This window comes from Lethenteron reissneri, chromosome 23 (genome assembly GCF_015708825.2).
Source record: "Lethenteron reissneri isolate LAM-NWPU_2019-01 chromosome 23, ASM1570882v1, whole genome shotgun sequence".
NCBI classification, from domain to species: Eukaryota; Metazoa; Chordata; class Hyperoartia; order Petromyzontiformes; family Petromyzontidae; genus Lethenteron; species Lethenteron reissneri.
This window is the reverse complement of record NC_083801.1, coordinates 10972160-10993037: the sequence shown is the minus strand read 5'-3', so window position 1 is coordinate 10993037 and position 20878 is coordinate 10972160. Positions and strand designations below refer to the sequence as shown.

The 20878-nt window shown below is 42.8% G+C and overlaps 1 protein-coding gene across 4 annotated transcripts; it reads right to left on the bottom strand.

Moving 5' to 3' along the window:
• Window positions 1–2680: 2680 nt before the first annotated feature.
• SLC38A11 (solute carrier family 38 member 11) lies at window positions 2681–20842 on the bottom strand. Of its 4 annotated transcripts, XM_061557125.1 has the most exons (14): window positions 20826–20842; window positions 19596–19906; window positions 18962–19089; window positions 15706–15847; window positions 14617–14691; window positions 13988–14122; window positions 11845–11910; window positions 11126–11232; window positions 10242–10321; window positions 9370–9440; window positions 8562–8723; window positions 5490–5602; window positions 4249–4383; window positions 2681–3630 (listed from the first exon to the last, which is right to left on the bottom strand). In XM_061557125.1, exons 2-14 carry the CDS (start codon window positions 19786–19788, stop codon window positions 3352–3354), a joined length of 1686 nt encoding a protein of 561 aa, XP_061413109.1. In that variant the 5' UTR covers window positions 19789–19906; window positions 20826–20842; the 3' UTR covers window positions 2681–3351. The 4 variants fall into 4 exon arrangements, with proteins under 4 accessions (XP_061413109.1, XP_061413108.1, XP_061413112.1 ...); XM_061557124.1 differs by lacking the exon at window positions 20826–20842 and having other exon boundaries at window positions 19596–20618; XM_061557128.1 differs by lacking the exon at window positions 20826–20842 and having other exon boundaries at window positions 19540–19736.
• Between the last annotated feature and the right edge of the window lie 36 nt (window positions 20843–20878).

Here is a 20878-nt window from a genome sequence, read left to right as displayed (position 1 = left end):
CTTCCCGTGTTTATGCGCCCTGACGCCACCGCGCACGGAAGTCACGTGGGGGGGGGGGGAGGTCGATGAGGGGCGGGGCGTGATTCACACCTCCCCCGCCCCCGCCTGTTCCGTCACCACGTGACTGGGGAGGGGCGCGATATTCCCCCCTCCCCCCCCCGTTCTGTGACCACGTGATCTGGTAGGGGAGGGGCGCGATATTCCCCCCACCCCCCCCCGTTCTGTGACCACGTGATTTGGTAGGGGCGGGGCGTGGCGCGATCTCCCCCCCCCCGTTCTGTGACCACGTGATTTGGTAGGGGCGGGGCGCGATCTCCCCCCCCCCCCCCGTTCTGTGACCACGTGATTTGGTAGGGGCGGAGCGCGATCTTTCCCCCCCCCCCGTTCTGTGACCACGTGATTTGGTAGGGGCGGGGCTCGATATCCCCCCCCCCGGTTTGTGACCACGTGATCTGGTAGGGGCGGGGCGCGATCTCCCCCCCCCCCGGTTTGTGACCGCGCGGTTGCTAAGGGGCGGGGCCTAACTGAAACCCAACGACAACGGTAAGTGGCGGTGACGTCACAAGGGCGCTTGTGACAGGCTCGGTGCACGTTCACAACAACGAGTGGAGCGCCGGGCGGATAAAATACGGCAAGTTGGCGCAGTGGGGGCCACGGCTGGTGCATCTGCCAGTCATCCCAGTCAACCCATGGCACCTGGGTCTGTCCCGTGAGGGGCCGTCCATAAATGACGTCACGCACCTAGGGGGGGGGGGGTCAGATATTTGTGACGATTTGTGACGAGGGGGGGGGGGTGAGAAATGTGACGTCACATAAAAATGCGCAACTTTAAATCTAGATTGAATTTTAAATAAATAAGGACAACACTTTCTACTTAATTAAATTCTTTTAATACATGTTTTCTCCTACAACGTCAGAGTACAGCGCCGCATTAAATACGCACTCCAATGACAATAGTTTAAAGTGATTTGAAGCAAGTTTTATTTGGGGGGGGGGGGCAGAGCTTTGTGACGTCATATTTGAGGGGAGTCTTTTTGTGACGCCGTGTGACGAGGGAGGGGGGGGGGCAAAAATCGCCAAAAATCGCGTGACGTCATTTATGTGTTGCCTCCAAGTTCAAGTGTGTGCCTCCGTAGAACCCACTGCATATTTAACAATTCTATATAATACTGGTAGGAACCGCCAGGTTACACCAGCCCACAGGGGATTATTGTGTCCGTCGTGCAGGGAGGGGCTAGGTGGGGAGGGAGAGGCAGGGTGGGGAGGGTGAGGAGGGGCAGGGTGGGGAGGGGCTGGGTGGGGAGGGTGGGGCTGGGTGGGGGGTGGGAGGGGTGGGGCTGGGTGGGGAGGGGCTGGTCACCCCGTGGTGCCCTTATAAAACTCAACGTTTAACCTACTCACGCCGGCTTGTGCCCGCCTTCACAGTCGGGCATATTTGCGGAATACACCACGCCGCCGTTGACCCTGGCCATTGACCGAGCAACCCGACGTTCCTACCAGCTCCCTCCGCAGGAATGTGTTACAACAAGTTATGCAAACACTACTTTCTGCCACATCTTGCTTGTGTACCACATTGACATCTACACCATCTATTTAAGGCTGAAGGACATCTTCACAATTCGGACAACTGCGCGAGGATGCTGGTTGCAACTACCAGAGAAAAGTCGTACGGAACCCAATTGTGGATTGCTCCCAACATCCCGACACGCTGAAGCAGTAATACATTGACACATTTGTTCACTTGACAACTTTATTCATTGGTTGTCAGGTGGAGGAGGGTATACGACAAACATTTTGCTGACGAGATCTGACCCAAATTCTATTATGAATATTGGTTGCGAAGCCAATGTGCTATTACCAGTATACGTTGTTTCTAAAACTGGGTATCAAGCAGTGGCTCATGATAAATCTAGTTTTAATTTGTGCTTGAACACCACTGCTAATGCATCCCAATAACGTTTTGTTTGACGTTAATGCAGTAACATCATTTAGAACATACATTTGGATATTTTACCGATTTGTGCAGACATACAGAGTATTTGGGGATTTAACTACTTAAACTGAAGAAGCCATGGTTTTTATATAACAGTACAAAAAGGAAATACCTGTAGTGCAGATGCTCCAGATCCCTCAGCTTCAGCTCAACTCTCAGCTCTGGAGGTTTCCAATGACCTCAGCCTCAGCTCAGCTCCGGCTACAGCAGAGGTCGCAAACGGGTTTTGATTCCTTACCTATACCCGGTCGCACCAGGGTCGTAAATGGGTACCCGTACCCGGCCGGGTATGGGTAGCCGTTCCCTACCCGAAATGAGTGACAAACGGTTACTCACCAGTGACTCACGGCCTACCCGTACCCGGCCGCACCAGGGTCGCAAACGGCTACCCGTACCCGGCCGGGTACGGGTTGTCGGGTATCGGGTAGGGTACGGTTATCGGGTACCCGATTGCGACCTCTGGGCTACAGTGACCCCAAATCCAACTCGGCTCCGGCTCCAATGAGGCCAGCTCGATTGATTTTGGCTTCGGAGCACAACATAGACAACTGCCATGCTCTGCTCTGGGGCCTCAAAATCTTCCTGAGCTCTGGAGCCGGAGCCTCACCAACCATAATTCAGACTATGTACAGGTGCAGTGGTACAGCATAAAATAAAAAGGCAGATGTTTTTTTCCTGAATGCAGTGTTTATTGTAACAGTATAATCTATTAATGCACTTACAAGTAGGGCCTCTTGAACGTGTACTATAGTTACCATATTCCTCAACATTGAAATGACTACATGTGCAATAATTGTGATTTAAAATATACGATTGTATTTGAGATATTTGGTTTTGACCATGAATAGAATCGCAATGGAATACTGCATCACTGAAGCAACACAAAGTACTGTACATAACGTGCAAAATAAATACATTATTAAATTACTTGAGTGGAATCCAACATACTCATACACCCACTTAATTATATTAACTGTTTTATGTTTACTGTTTTAATCATATCTCTACAAATTAGACACTGTCAGATGCTAGGAACCTTTTAAAACAAATCGATAAATTACATCACACTCATTTGAAATTGAATAAGTCATGTAAAGTTGGTGTAAAGTATTTCAATACTTTTCAGTTTAATGTTTTTGAAAATCAAAGATTTGCCTGGAACTCGATATTAAATCATAGCGCAAACAGTCCTGGAAATATACCGTTAAATATTATAGGCAGTACGTCAAAGCATAGCATACATTGTAATGGTCAAAAATACACCACTAACTACAACATTAGGTAGGAAAGAAAAAAAAGCGAGTACTTTTCTATTGAGGACTATAGCACTGTACACTAATTTATTGACGAAGCAATCCTCATGTCCACAACCCAGCCACAGTGCTGCTGGGGAAGGTGACATTGTGGCCGTGCAGGGTGGTGACGTTTAGCGATGTGCAGTAGAACATCTCCTGGCCATGTGTGCAGGTCTGTTGGTGCAGCAGGGCCATGACCAGCCCCACTCCCATGATAGCCATCCCGCATAGCAGCAGGACGGCTGACAGCAAGCGGTTTGGGTTGTACCACGGCTCGGATGAAAGGCGCAGGTAGCACGCCGCGGGCAGAATGAAGACCAGTGGCGAGGCACACAGCACGCCCTGTCCACGTGGGCAAATGTCAGGCGCTTGGTCATGGCGATATGCCGTACAGCTCCATATGCAAATGCAGGGCGTCCCAAACCCATGTCCTCATGACCCATCATGGTCTGGCTCTCTCGTTTAATAAAATATCCACTCAGATGCAATTAACGTATTACGTCATACCTGTCTAATTGTTGGCAAGTATGCAAATCTGGACCTCAGTAGCTTATGAAGAGTGCAGTTAGGGAAACCTTTAGTTAATGTGTATCAGTAAGTCATAGTTATGAAACTGGATTTTATGGTCTGCCATTTTATTGAAAAGTGTGTGGCCGAGTCCAATGTTGCACCAATTAGCTAAACTTTTAAATGTGCTTCTCGCCATGAATGGTCCCATTTTACAGTACTGTAAAACCACTTGTATCTATGACCCTATTACCCAAAACTCCTGTAAGCAGAGCTGTGTGGTCTGCAAAAACTATCTGTGCCACCATTCTTCAAAATATCCAGGTTTATCTGTGATTTGCTCATGTATAAGTGGAGTAATTTGTAGAGAACAGCCCAGATAATATGATCCGCAATGTTCATCCCCAACATAACTGAGTTTGTTTTCTGCGTATTGTATTTGTTAAACCTCACATTGAGCTCCAGCACAATGCCCAAGCAGTCTGTCGAGATGGAGGCAGCCATGGCCGCTGCCACAATCACCACCGTGACGATCGTGTGTCGTACGCGGCTCCACGGGGCCGATGCAAAGAACACGTTCTCAAACACCTGGGGAAAGTCACACATTATCCATCCCTGCCTGGCACTGCAGCACGAACTGCGAGTTCCAAAGTAGTGCATGTATCTGAGGCACCACTGGTGGTTACATGGTTCTCTTTTGAATACAATGTGAAGTCAAACAGTGCAAGTAATCTCCCAGCTCAATTCCCATGGTGGAAATTTCGCAAAGAGTATGTGTGGGTTGGTCAATCCATAGGACACAACCACTGTTGACTTCCCACAATGTGATACTTATTTCATTGACCTAATATGCAAGAAAGATGGTTGGCAAAATTGACTTCCAACCAACATTTGGATTCGCCACCGCCTGGTCGTGAGTAAAGTACTCTGTCGCAGCAGTGCCTGGGTTATGTATAACGTCATCATCTATACCTGTCTTAATATTGAGTTTCTGCAGAGAATCACATCTACACATAAACAGCACATTTTGTCAATCCTCTGCTGGGCGAGGGTCTCCCCAAGCCTTCTGGACAGTGAGGGTTATTTGGCCATAATTCACCACGCTGGTCAATGTGGGTTTGTGATGGTGGAGGGAGCGCAGCGCAATGGACGTTGCTACTGTGTCCTCCTGCTGACAGCATCTATTTACACGTCTTTTGATCATGGTCGTGCTTCTGAGATCTGACAAGATCATGTACATTATGAGTGATTTGACATAGGCTTAAATGTGTAAGTGATTTTATTTATAGCTAAGTAAGCAGAAGTGGGTTTGCTCACTTTCTATCAGCTTGTGTGACACTACAGAAGGCAAATTACTGGGCTAATTGACTATGGGGATCATATATATAAATATTTAGCATGAGCTTAAAAAAATATAGAACTTGAGGCTGGCTGTGCCCTGTGAATGCAATCAATCAATCTCCAGGCCATAATTTTCGGGCTCTGCTTTAAATCATCTTGATTTTGGATTTTTCTAGCTAAATACATTGACTTGACAACTGTTTATTTGTGCTACAGTCCATCTTTCCATTAATGTGAGAACACAATTAGAATTCACAAGAGGAACTCACCAAATCACGAATGTCTATATGTTTCAGATGCTGTACAACAGCAAGTGTGTTATGTGTGCAAAGATATGGATGTGAAAAGCTCACCTCTCTGGTAACAAAACACTCAATGGGAAATGTGAGTAGTATGCTCAGCGCGTAGCAGAAGCGGCCTGCTGTAACCAGGTCATCGTTTTTGCAGTAATTCTCGAAAATATCTCCTGTGGATGAAATGGGAGGGCAAAAGCATACAATTTAGTAACGGTTTTCCTCTGGGAATAAAAATCTATTCAAAATGCTGCCTATTGAATTCTCATTTCTGGCACTTGACGTATAAAATGATTTAAACTGAATTAGTTCTGGCAGAGGGTAAAAGCCTTTGTAAGGTTTGCTGTCCATGATAACGTCTTGATCATGTTTCATTAGTTAAACAACTATAAATAAATACTCTCAATGGATTATACCATTTAATAGTAATCATAGTATGCGGTACTCCATGCCGAATTTAACATGTAAAATACGTTACCATGTTTCCTAGTTGCATTTTGTATATGTTAAGTTATAAGATGAAATTAAATATCAATAAAACAATGTGTCTGTTATCCTGCCTCAACACAGCAGTCGTCTGCTTCTTAATTGCACCTTCGTGACTAATTTAATAAACAAAAAATTGTGTTTCTGAGCCAGCGGCTGTTGTAAATACCCAGCAGGAACATGTATCAATGTTGAAAGCTTTTAAGCAAAGTGTCTCTTTTGTGAAGCTCTGCCACTGAGTGCTTGGAATATAATTCTCTGTGTGGCCTACTTGCCCGCACCCATATCTTGTATTTCAAAAGAATAATTGAATGTAAAGTACAGAGCCCGAGAGTGGCACTAACACAACTGGTAGGTGTTCTCCAGTTTTCCGCCGTGTGCTGGTGATGATTTGCTGCGATATCACGTTTGCGGCCGTTATGTTCACAATATCACCATTATCGTGATTAGTTTCCACAACTAAATAATTGTATTTCACAATTTTCGGATTGTTGTGCTTTGCCGTGCGTCCAGTCCTTCAACTGCAGTTCACACAACATAAGCCTGCCTGCCATACGAGCTGTAATCAGAGACTTTACTTTATATGCATTATGTCTAGAACGCACATGCTGTTATTTACACAGAATTGCGAAACAATTAATTTAACTATGACGTCATATAACGACCGTGCCGCCAATTGCACCCAAACATATTTAGCAAAACAATGGGTCATATTTATGTATTTATTTACTGTGCTTTTATTTTTGTAACAGGATTTCAAAAATACACCTGTAAGTTAATCAAATATGAAAACGGAAATAATTCAACGATAATAATCACGATGTCACGCTAATTTGTAAAGCGGACAATACGGTTTTGTGGACCTTATACGGTATATTGTAGAATCTCTAGAGCTCCCCTCCCTCCACTGGAGGCCCTTCCATCAGCAGTTTGCGTGAGTAAGGAATTGCAGTGCTGCACATTTACATGTCACCTTTTAAAATTCACATTTCCGATTTAGATTGACTATAATAACAATAAAAATGGTATAATAATGTTGTTTTGCTTGAGACCACGTAAATATAGTTCGATATACAGTATATGGATGATATTAACACGTAGGCATTCGCGACCAATATCCATAATACAGTTTTTTTGGGTTAGATCACGTAAATATATAAATGTGTCGTTAAACCCGCCACCACCCGACACAGCCAATTAGTAAGGTTTGCCACGTAAACAGAACACGCCAAATCGTTACCAGTACAGCACACCGGTGTGTTGGAGAGAAAAGTAATTACAACTATCTTCATCAGGCGACAGCCATATCTGGCTGTCACATGATTAAGCTAGTTGGATATTGGTCACTAAATCTGGCTGTCGCCTGATGAAGCTATTTGTAATTACTGGCGAAACGTCGTATTAAGATTGTAAATGTTGCGGCTTTGCTCTCCAACACACCGGTGTGCTATGGTATAAACATAAAAATAGACAAAATACTGTAAAAAGTTACTGGATTTACTGTGCCGTACTTACCACTCCAAATCTCAAAGACTATGCATAGGGTGATGTACGTACTACGCTCTTATTTAAACAACTTGATGTGTTTGACTGGTGCTTGGGCGAATGCAGAATTACACGAATTTTTAGCCGGATCTCACTTTATATTTTCTGTTTTTATTACTGTAGTTATTAGTCATGAAAAATGTATATAGTGCTGTATTTTCATGAAGTTGTATGTAGTGTATATTGTACTCTATATATTTAACACTGAATCAAGCATAGCTACTTTTATCACGCACATTGTGCCGATCACCAGACTGGTTACAGCCTTTGGAGCGGTTTTACCGGTTTCGCCAGATTGGTTTGGGACTGCCCGATAATATTGGAAGCAACCGGATGATCGCGCGCTGGATAATCGATGATCAACTGTAGCTCTTTTCAGAAGCGACCTGGCCACAAATGATAGCAACAGTGGCTTATCATGTGCAAATTTATAACACCCAAATACTCTAAAAGGCTTGTTTCTAAATGTGGAGGGAAAACCCGAAAAACCCGGAGAAAAATCCAGACGACCACGAGGACAACATGTAACTCCAATATACAGGCATCAGGGTCGGGGGTGCCAAAGTGGTGAGGTGCCGCCACAGTGGCGAGATATTAACGACCTCGCCTGGTATACAGGAGGCCGTGGGTTCGATCCCGACCCTGATTTGGAGTTTGCATGTTTTTCCTGTGGTCGTGTGGATTTTTCTTCGGGTCCTCCAGTTTTTCCCGCCACATTTAGAAACATGCGGTTAGAGTATTTGGCTGCTATACATTTCCACATGATCAGCCACTTTGTTCAGCTATCATTTGTGGTCAGGTTACTTTTGAAAAAGAGCTATACAGCTCAGTGGGCTTTAACTGATAACATGAAAATAGTTTCATTACATTTTTATCTAAAACGTAGTCCAATTATAGACAATGTGTGTTGAGTTTTGTGTTAAATGTGCTGCCAACGCAGCAGCATCACCAAATTATTTATTAGACCGAATCCTGAACTTGGAGGTATAAATGAATGAAGTTCACGCAGGAACCATGGTCGTAGCAACAGAAGAGTGATACACGATAGTATGGCTGTTTCGAGGCAACCCGAGCTGATGAGCGAGGTTAATTGCACAGTACCTTGTGTGAATCCCGTGAACGTGGCATAGCCACACGCCGCGAGGATAAGGCTGATGATGAGAGCGCTCAGCACCGACACGTGCGTCACGCGGGACCAGTTGCTGAGTGAGGGCTGCTCCAGCGAGCCGTAGATGATGAAAGTGTTGTGGTGGCAAATGAAAGCTAAGTAGGGAATACCATGGAGAATACCACACGGTCATTACTTTCGCCTCTCCCAAGCACATAGCACGGGCAGCAGGTGAAGCGTTGAATGGAATAATGTGCCGTAAAAAGCTATCTCAAAGGGACCAATTCAATAAAGTGCTACCCAAATACTGTAATGCTCTGTACAGGCAATTATTATACTCTCATATACATAGATGGAATTCTTGGGACAATTAAATTCATATGTGCATTATACAGCCCTTTTGTCATTCCACTGCTGGATGAGGGCCTCCCCATGCCGTGTGGGTCGTGGGGTTATTATACCATACTTCACCACGTTGGTCAGTGTAGGCAGGCAGTATAGACATGGAAGCACATAGTTGCAGTACAACATTGTATTCTACGGCACTAATATAGCATCGCAAACATCTATAACACCTGTTTAATGCAGTGGTTACCCATAAAATTACTAAACAAGCTCAAAGCCTGCTTAGCTTCCAAGATATCACGAGATTGGGTGTTTTGTGGGTGATTTGGTCATATGCTCAATGGAGTCCTGTGTAGTGCAATTGTAATTGATATTTTATTATGCTCACAAAATGGACCACGAAGATGATACATTGCATATGTTTTTCAGCTCATATCAAAGTTTACTTGTACTCACCAAAAGCCATGATGCCCACTGCCTGCACCACATTTGGCTGCGCAAAAGTCCAAGCATTCATGGAAGCAGGACTTTAAAAAAAGGCACAGAAACAGCTAGAACTTGCAACTGAGATTGGTAACAAGTCTCGTAATGCACATCACACAGCCAGTAGCAGGGCATGGCACTTGCATTTCTCTTTAGGTTAAATCCATTTCCAACCCACGCATAAATTAATCTGGCACTGCCGCTGTGCACAGCTGTGAACAAATATGCAGTACAGGAAAAGCATTTATGCTGTCAGCATGAATCATTGCATATTATTTTATTTAATGCCATGGCTTACAATTGGGGATGTGGTATTGTGTACAATCTCAACAAAGAGGCGTTTTTGTATAATTATGGTTTTGGAAAAAATCCAGCAATGGTTTTCCATTTACCTTAGCTCGGAGAGATGACAGAAATTGACAATGTACCTCCCAATTTACTTAATAAGCCTAATGGCTTTGTATGCTCTGTTTCGAAGCTATATTCTTTCACTCAACAATCTCGGGATGACGTCAATGTACTTTTTGAGAACACCTCATGTTGACCACAAAATTCACTTATAAAAGCATGGCAAACAATTGATATTTATTGAGCATTCGACTACAACAGGATCTCATAAATCTATATAAATAAAAATGTATGTTCTTTAAGACAGCATGTAATGTAAGTACATTTGCAATTTGCAACTTGAAAATACAGTAATCAAGACTGTCATTGAAGTTAAAACGTTGTCGTATTCGGTGAGTCGTATAGCTTTAAAAACAGAAACGCCTTTTTGAGTGCATTTGGCAATTATGTGTATGAAACAGTAACATGAAAATGTCAGTCACTGGTGCCAGACTTACATTTGTGGTCCCAGTGTGAATGCTCGCACAACCACCACAATTAGGATGAAAAGTGTGAAGAACACTGAAATCAGAGACACCTGTAGAAATATTACACCATTCATGCCCCGAAATATTTATCATCATGATATAAGACAAGTACAGTACTCCGTTATGGATGCATTATGGTGCATTTTATACATTCTGAGCAACAGTTCTGTTTTTATTGTCGTTTTATTGCGTTCTAATTTTTCATATTCAAAATGTGGGCCTATCAATTGATTTTTACGTTTGAGATTTTTGTACATGATTTAGATCACTGAAAATGCTAATACTATAGAAATGTCGTAAATCAAAGAGATTAAGTGTATAAAAACCGTAAATTAATATTTATCAGTTCCACACCATGAAGTAAACAAAGCTACTCCCAGCTCACAACAAACACTTGGATTCAGGGTAGTGTAGCAGAATTATTAATTCATATTTAGAAGACAGACAGGAGGGTGCATTTTTGCACCAGTATATTTATGCATAAATGGGATAAGTGTAAACGTTAACAAGAGAGACTTCAGAGGTGACATGAAAGTGCCTGGCAAGCATTGTGTGAAGGCTATGAGGATCTTGGTGCTGAGCCTGTGTAAGGGGGTAAGGTTGTTGTGAAGCAGTGTTGCAGAGTGCTGTGAGAATACTGGAAAGATGAGTTTGGACATACCCGCGTGAAAGCTCTGATGGCAAGAAATGTATAACATCGCCATGTTTTACAAAATTTTCATTGGATATAAATTAAAGTTAAAGTTTTCTCTTTCTTAAAGGACATTAGCCTGCTGAGAATTGGGCCACTAAAGTGCCATCCTGAGTTGCAAGTGTTGGCGAGTGTGATCAGCGTGGGTGAGTGTCGTTCATACCTTTCCCAACTTGGCCACATCGCGGAAAAGGGACAGTGGCAGGGTGCAAAACACCGAGGTGAGGAAGATTATGAAATATCTGTTTGCCAGGACATGCTCCGCACCCACTGATTCCACAAGAAAGAAAATCGTACATTGATTCAGCTGCATGCAAGAGCCTGCAAGGATTATTTTTCCAGCACACTCTGCAGACTGAAAGTCTGTAAATAACGTTAATTAATGTTATCATATGGAAAGCTACAGTCAAAACCTTGCTTGCATAGATCCGTTTGATTTTGGCAAGTAAACATGTGCTTCACGGTGCTCTGTAATAAATGGCAAAGATATTGATTCAAGCTGCTGTCAATCAAGCGGGCAGAATTGAGGGAATGTAAGCATTCTGCACGCAATAATGTAAGTGCTCTGCACTTAAAATACCACACATGCAGCTTTGGTAACCATAGTTTGCTCTTGTGAAAATTAATTGATCCTGAATGGACTATTGCTGTTAGAACTAAGGTCATTCAGTAATGGATTGACATAAGGACACTTATTTAGGAATACCAACAAGCACACACACACCATTGTTTTACAATGTTCTTAGTAGTAGCATGGCCCAGCTTGCTACACATGCCTATCAAGATGCTTCATGCAATAGATGAGTATGTATGGTCTAAGTGGCAATAATATAAAGCTGTGCTTGTGTATTTTGAAATAAATTAGTGAATCAGTGGCCTTACCTCCTGGAATCCGTTCAAACACCTTTGTTAGTGTATCACCAGTTATGACATTGTAGCTCACCATCGCTGAAAAACATCCATACCAGTTCCGCCTTGACCTCAATTGCATGCAATATCGGTAACAAAAATAAAGATGTACATTGGTAAGGAGTATATAGCCCTAAGGGAGCACAGAATGCTAAATAACACCATTACAACAATAACATTTAGCCAATTATGTTTTTTGCTTCACAGTTTTTATTTATTTTTAATGCATACATGTGGTGCGTGAAAATTATGTGAAAATTAAAAGAGGTACGTTAAATTGTTTCTTGCTGTGGTTGTCCCACCTGATGACGGACGCTTGTGTTGCGCCCGAAACGTCGTGATTTAATTTATTTTATTCCCACGTGACTTTACCGACAGAACCAAAGAGTATAGGTACATTAAATGTACATGAAGCGCGAGAGTATAACATTCTCCAGTAACCCTGTCGCCACTACTGGACTGTGAGCTAGGTTGAAATGTTGAGCAAGCATCTGCACAGGTATTTTGTAATGGAGACATGGGGACATTCTCTTTGGTTCTTTCGGTAAAGTCACGTCGGTAGAAGAAATAATAGATCACGACGTTTCGATCGCCACACAAGCAATCGTCTTCAGGTGGGAGAAAGAAACAGGCTGCTGAAACAAGTCCTTATATATTCTTAGGTTTTTTCGGTAAAGTCACGTAGGTAAAACATCAAAATTAATAAAAATAAAATAAAACAAAAATCACGACGTTTCGGAGGCAACACAAATCTCCGTCATCAGTTGGGACCGTCACAGCCGGATTAGCTGCATCAAGTGAGGCAATGATTCAAGATGTAATCCCTTAACAAGCAAGTTGAGGGGGAGGAGAGGGGGGAGCTAATCAGAATGTGGTAGCCAATGATGCGTTGTACGTTGGCACTCCGTGCCGTCTTTGAGCCCCGCCCCCCCTCCCTCCCGATACGTTCCATTCATTGGCTACCACATTCTGATTAGCTCCCCCCCCCCCTCTCCTCCCCCTCAACTTGCTTGTTAAGGGATTACATCTTGAATCATTGCCTCACTTGATGCAGTTAATCCGGCTGTGACGGTCCCACCTGATGACGGAGACTTGTGTTGCCTCCGAAACGTCGTGATTTTTGTTTTATTTTATTTTTTATTAATTTTGATGTTTTACCTACGTGACTTTACCGAAAAAACCTAAGAATATGAATCCTTGCAGTCACGAAAGCTTCAAATCTAGAAGTCCTTATATATAGAGCCGAGAGGGGGGTTGTCACTTCGGGCAAGAGGGTGGGGGCTAGAGATTGTGCCTCAGGGAGTGGGAAATCCAAAGATGGGAACCAAGATGGGGGGGGGGGGGGGGGGAAAGGGGGGGGGGGGAAAGGGGGGGGGGTTGTGGTTGATGTAAGAACTGAGGAGGTGGCCATTGTATTGTGAGAGATTCGCATGTCAATGTAAACGAGCCAACGCAACGGTGGCTGTGCTAGTGAGACATCCAGCTCGTTAGAAAACGAGGGAAACAAAACGAGGGAAAACACCACATCGAGGGAAGGAGAGAGAGACACACTCCAAGAGGCACACCCACACACGTTTCAGCAGCCTGTTTCTCTCTCCCACCTGAAGACGATTGCTTGTGTGGCGATCGAAACGTCGTGATCTATTATTTCTTCTACCTACGTGACTTTACCCCAAGAACCAAAGAATATGGATTCCTGCAGTCACGAAAGCTTCAAATCAACATGGGGACATGTTCACCAAAAATGTATAAAAACGGACACCCACCAACGTATCTTAGCTTGTGAGTTTTTTTCATCAAAATACAGAATCCCTATAATCCGTGGCAGCTGTAGGGTCTAGAAAAACTCCTATAATTTATGTTCTAGTCGCATTATCTGAAGCTTTTCCATCCAACTTCGTAAGATGGCTTTGTATCTTTGCGAATAAGAGAAGTCTGGCGGCAGATTCATCCTATTATCCATGTTTATCCGCAGAATAGGTGGAGTAAAATTGCAAGTAAAACTGTGGATAACAGGATCCGCAATATTGGTCCCTCGGATCTCCATGGATTAAAAGGAGTTCGGTGTAAGTTAAACAAGCAAGGAACCATACACGATGCAGAGGGGAGTCCTCACCAATGAACGGGTAGGTGAACTGCAGTAGGGACAGCACTATGTAGCCGAAGTAACCAAACGTGCTGTGAACGAGCGATTGGTACGTGGTGGTGCCAGAGAGAGAGCCGGACTTGATGAGCAAGATGATGGAGTAATCTGTACAGAACGGGGGGGGGGGGGGGGGGGGGGGGCACGCGCTTGAGCTGCACATTAAGACACTGACCGTTCCAACGTGCATCACATGATGCATTCTTTGAATTTCAACACAATGGCACGTTGTGTTGCTTTTAACCACTCAGTACAATACAGTTTACTGTTTATAAATATAAAGTGTGTATTATGACCAAGTAACCCACAATGCACCAAATCTTGACAGATCTCAGAAGCTAAGTAAGTTTCAGCCTAGGTCGATAGGGGGATCACCATGCACCAAACAGGGTGTTGCAACCTGTGGGGCCACACAGTCGGCAACATGTATGTTTGTATGTATAACTTATTTTTGTTTGTATGTAGAACCTATTTTGCATGGTATGTAGCCAACCGTGCTAATCAGAGGTATGGGAAAGAAAGGGAAGTCCCGTAGGTGCGGACAGCAGACAGCAGTACAACTTATATATGGCGGTATGTGTGTACATGACCACGCGTTGCACCTGTGACATAGGCCACCACCACGAGAAGCAATAGACCCAGAGGGAATCCCGCCTGCTTCAAGGCATAGGGCAATCCTGCGCACTCAGACGGAACGTGTTGTGTTAATCAATATTGTTATTATTACGATCAAACATGAAATTGGGCCGCAATTTACAGTTCTCTGTTCCGTGACATCTCAGTCTTAATTTAGGCACCAGAGAGTCGCATAGCTAAACAAGTGTTTATTTATATGTATGACGATATATTAAATTATGTTTCAGATAATTTTTTATAGTTTTTAAATTATGTCAATGTAAACTTGAAATCAAAAGTACAGCGTATGCAGCATAATATGTTTGTACTTTAAAGCTCTTTGTCAATGCAATTCTGGATGAAGCCTGCCCATGCTATGTCAGTCATGGGGATTTGTTTGACCTAACTTCACCATGTTGGTCAGAGTGGGTGGGTGAAGGAAGGCTATATTGCTCGCCACTAATGTTGGCGGTGGCCAATAATCCAATGCAGGTCACCAAATTTATAGAACAGTGCACCGACCTGAGTGCCAGTGTAATTAAATAAGTCATGTTCTACCCACTGCTGGATGAACATTTCTCCAGTTCGTTGCCATCCCTCACACATTTTTTTGAGATCTTGGTTTATTAGAGCCTGGGTGACTGCATCAATTTCCTAGTCGATCGCTTTCGATGATCTGCAAAAGCTAAGCATTGAAGTAATTGATATTCATTTCTGTTTTGAAGCATATGACAGTATGTATGTGGACGATGGTAGAACATTTTCCTAAATATAGCTTGCTCCTATGGTTTGTTGGCCTCTAAATAGTTCATTATTCTGTTCCCAACAATCTTTGTAAACAATGAATTTACTTGAGAATGAATGGTTTGCAATTATTCAAGTCAGTCTTCCTTATTTAACATAAAAATGATTGAAACATCTCCCAGGATTGAGGTATTATTTCATGTGAGCTTTTCGTAAAAGGTCCACCAATTTTCTTCCAACAACCAATTCCACTTTTTTGATGATGTTCACATTAGCTTTCTCTTTTTTTCTCGGTGTCATAAAGTGCACAGAGTGTTTGGAACACCACTCACCTATTATACCTGCCCCTATGATGGAGTTAAGGACATTCAGGCTGGCGGAGGGCAGATCACTTGTCCCCCCTCTCGAGTCCTCACCCTCGACCTCTCGAGGGAACAAGGCCTCCCTGTCACTGGCATTGACATCCTGTGGAGACTGAGATATGGCCGTGAGCCCCACACCAGCGTATCAAGGAAATGTAACCGAATGACACATTCTGCACAATTGTACCACAACACTAAATGAAAACTTGACTGATTTAGACATGTCAAGAAAACATATTTGAATGTAGTAGTTTTAACTTAAAATTTCGTAAAGATATAATCAACGTGATTGCCAGTAGAAATGCAGCGGATGTTTTATGTCACACTATGACAAACGGCTTATTTTGTACCCTAATAGCTAAATGATTAAAAAAGCTTTCAAATAATTTTTATACTCTTCATGGGTAATAAATCAACAGTGACAACACAATTGAAATATTGTATTTACTCATGCATTTAGACTTTAATGGTGGCTGTTCAGACCAAGTTAAAACGAAATATACAAATGTCATGATTTGAGTTATACTTTGGAGTCCAATGTCAACTGTATTTTCAGAACCACACCTTCTTGACGAATGGTTTATTTTGAACCATAATAATGATTTTATTTAAAAAAGCTTTCAGGTTTCTTTTTTAGACTTTCAGTGTGCACTAAAGGCACAGTGACAAAGCAATGAAAACAGCGACATTTACTTCTGCGTTTTGAATATTTTATAGCACCCTTTCAGAACAAATCTTTATAAAAATTGCAAAGGTCAGGATTTCAACAACTACAAATATATTGTCTATAAAATGCCACTGCATTTCAAGACTTTTGAAAAATGAAACAAAAAATAGACATTTTCTCTGGCTATTGCGTATCACAAGAAACTGCGTTGTGCATGTTTTTACGAACGAAACGCAGATTTTAAAACGCGTTGAAACTTTGCTTGCATTTTATTTCTTGCCAGTTAAAAGGCCAGTGATAATAACTAATGAGACAAATTACCAATGTTACGTCTGCCGTTTTACAGCACACGGCAGCCCTTCCCTTAAGTCTCTGGGCTCACTATAGCCATGGCAGTCAATGAATGAGCTAATGTAAACAGGCACACGCAGCTGGTCAAACATCCCCATGATTGCATGTCACGCGGCCAGTACTGGTAACCTTTTTGAACAATAACGCAACAAAAGCAGCCGTTCATTTGGCGCAGAGCCGCTAATGCAGGTTACGACAAAACAACTGCATCTGTTTTTGACGCTGGGGGTACTTGTGCCACATTGACAGACCAATTAGGGGGGTTCACAAAATGCATTCATGATCTTGATTTAAAATGGCTATGATGCAACAAAAAAATTGCACAAATGCAGTCAACTCTAAGCATACAAATTTAAATATACAACAACTGGAATTTTAAAATGTAGACCCTCAAATGATGTCCCAGAGTGATAGGTGTCATTCATTAGGCAGCAGCCTAAAGTTCTAAATTGCTTTAAGTCTCCTGTTAGCTCTTAAACGTTTTGTTCACCATAATCAATGTCCCCAATTAATGTCTCCCACAGAGTTTGACGCTGAAAAGGAACACATCCTACTAAGGGTTACCAGCAAATAGAGAGTTCAACATCATGGTATGCAAGGAGCTGTGGATGTGCATCGTGCAATCCTGCAGCTGACATATCAGAGAGTGCTCGACTACTTTAGTTTATCCCTAGATAAAAGTAATATTAAAAAAAAAACTTATTAAAAAACACGCTTTAATGAAATGTACCGTGCTCGTAATGGCAGAACTCCCCGACTCCAGGAAGTGGCCCCGAAGCTTGCCATAACGTAAGGGGACCGTGGTGATTTACAGCCAACGTCGGTTGAACGTGGACAATTAGACCCAAGCCGAAACATAACATATAAAAATGAATGTTTAAAAATACTTTTTTATTATAGAATATGGTATTGTCATCAGTATGACATAAGTATACCAAGTTTGCAGTCGATACCACGTTGGGAAGTGGGTTAAAATTGAGTTATAAAATTTGAGAATACGACAACAACAGAGTGAGTTCATAGAAAGCGTGTGAAAAGATTGTTTAAAAAAAATGTGTTTATTTTTTATGATAGAATATGGTATTGTCACCAGTATGACATAAGTATACCAAGTTTGCAGTCGATACCACATTCGGAAGTGGGTTAAAATTGATTTACAAGATTTGAGGATACAACAGACAGAATGAGTTAAATAAAAGCGTGTAAACAAATGGAACACGAACTGCAGTACGGCACTGCTGGCTTCAAGCATTTTCCGGCATTTCAGATATTAGGGCTATTCCTGAAGCCGTTCACTGACTTACTAATATAGACATGCACATTTAAATGTTACTGATAAACTTTCCACTGAAGAATAAGAATGCAAAATAATACTTAAAATTCTCCATCAAAATAATATGTAAGCTTAAGACATATATACTGTATACACACACTAACTACTGTATACAAAAATCATAGTTGAAAACTAGATTATCTGTACTTAGCTGCTAGCTGTACTTAATTGCCATGCATTTAAATCAGAGTTGTGTCTATAATCCATCCATGTTTTGTCTTATTCATTGCTTCCCGAAACCAAGGGTTCACGTGATTTCTGAATTGAGCTTGGAGCTTAGCTCTTGAGCCAAAATTCCAGGCAGGAAGTACGTGGCATATGGATACAATGCAGAAAATACAGCTGGAATTTAGGACTCTTCAGTTTACAACAGAATATTTAGAGTTTAAAACACTCCACGCTAATCAAAGAGAACCACAACGCAACAAATGTCCACCCCCCCCCCCCCCATCGCATGAGGCTACAACCAACATAAATTAACCCCAACATGCCCATCACTCGGATTCGCCGTTCATGATTAATGCTGGCATCAGGATTTACACATGCCACATTTACTCCACTGCATTTTGTTATTCCATGTAAAATTGTCCAAACGCAAAAATTATACCGTGAACCCACTCATGCATGCACGACTGGGAAATCGGAACCACGGTCAGTCGCAATGTCTCAGGGCAACATTTCTTTTGACACATGCCACATTTAAACAACGTCCATCTGGGAAGGAGTAGCAACACATTCTCTCGTTATTGCGATGTGCATATTTGCTCGAAGCTCGTGGCGGATGTGATCGTGGTAACATAGACAGCGAGACGTAATGCTCACTGACACGTGCGTGTGTGTGGTGATGGTGGTGGAGAGGAGAGCTGACGGGTTACCGATTTGGCTCCCTCCGAGGTGTCCCGGTCGCGTTCTTGGTTTTCATCCATGCTCACGGAACTCCTTGCTTGTTTGTAATAGTCAGCGAGACTATTACTAATACAGCCAACACCACCACCACTATGTCCTGTATCGCGCAGTCGAATGAGCATCCACGCGCGCAAATACTATATTATGTTTAAACAATGCAATTGTCAGCTTCTGCGCAGCAAATGCCAGACTCAAACTAAATAACACTTTTGTTTTCAGTTCACCCAATTGGCACTCTTCTATTTGCCTCGTTGTGCCATTGTTCCCGATTATCTTGCGATTTGGTTCGGTGAGGAGGTCGATGTGGTTTCGGTGCTGTTATTACAGAAACATATGCAGCTCACAGATTTCATCTGTAGCTCACAGATACATCTGTAGCTCACAGATACATCACAGATTTCATCTGTAGCTCACAGAAACATCTGTAGCACACAGAAACATCTGTAGCTCACGGAAAAATCTGCAGCTCACAGCTGCTGCCGGTTTAAAACCCAACGGTCAGGACTCAAAGCTCGCCCACCAGATGCCCTCTGATTTTATTTATTACCAATATTGCTTTTGCCAGAGGCGCCTATTATAGACGCCACAAGTAATCGGCATTACTCTCTTCGCGTTCTGGCAGCAGCAGCAGCAGACGACGACGACGATGATGATGATGTAGACCCCGTACACAGCAGGCTGGAGAAGAGCTGCAATACCGGCGTAGAGAAAGACAGAGACAGAGCAGCAAGCCAGCGATGTGTGCAGTCGAGCACTTAGTGGCAACAGAGGCTGTGGTGAGAGAGAGTGTGTGCATGTGTGTGTGTGTATAAATAGCTGCTTGTGTGAAATGTCCCCACTGTCACGGTGCTAATGGTTCAGTCCGAGCGGTGCTCGCCTTGTTCAGGAGGCTCTCGGTCAGAGATTTCGTGATGCTTTGTCGTTGATTTGCATACCAGGGAGAGAAAAAACATCAAGTTTAAATTTCTCAAGCTCAGCTGGGTTTGAGGCTTGATAGTCGTAGGATGGGAGGCTGCCTAGGAATATACCATGTGGTGTTGTTGTTGTAGGCTTGTCGAGATCTTGGACTGCGAGGTGGCCAGAGGGCGATACTAATATTGATTATTATTAAATCTATCCGTGCGGATATTTAAGTCCTCTTTAAATGTTCACCACATTGTATGTATGGGTTTGCTCGTGGTATACTGAGTTTTCCTTCCATATGAAGACAAACACTCATTAACAGAATTGGCCAAACAGCCTCACGCATTAGTGACCATTTTACTGGGGAATAAAGGGCGTTTTTACGTCTTTATTACTTTAGCAGCTTTATATAAATTACTTACTTGGAAGCTATTACCCTATACACTGCGTTTTCCACGTTTGCCAGAAATCGTGTTTACAATTACAATAAGTAATTTAGCTGCAAGACAAAAACCTAATTAGTCGAATAATAAAACTCAAATGAGTCAAGCAACGTATCACGTCTGAGTTGTTTGACCAATAATTGTTGGTATGGAGTAACACGCGGTATGAATAAAATAAAATACAGTATACAGTAGTTTAACCATTTGCATTAACAGAGGCTCAAACGTCTTTCTCAGGTGGCATTAAAAGTGCGTTATGTAACAGGTCCTTAAAAAAGATATCCATCCACACTATCACCGCCCTTCTGTAAGACATGGGGACCAATGGCTTCACGATATTCAATGCCACTGTGGGAAGAAAGTCAGAGATGCTCATTATAAATCAATGGGGGTGGCAGAGTTGCATAAATTCGCACCCTCATTCATAAGCGCTGCATATGAATGATCTCGCTTGCTCAATGGCTTCGTTTCATTTCGAGATGCTCACCGTGCACAGTGATTCCTCGCTTCCCTGACGATGTTCATCACCGACTGCCACCG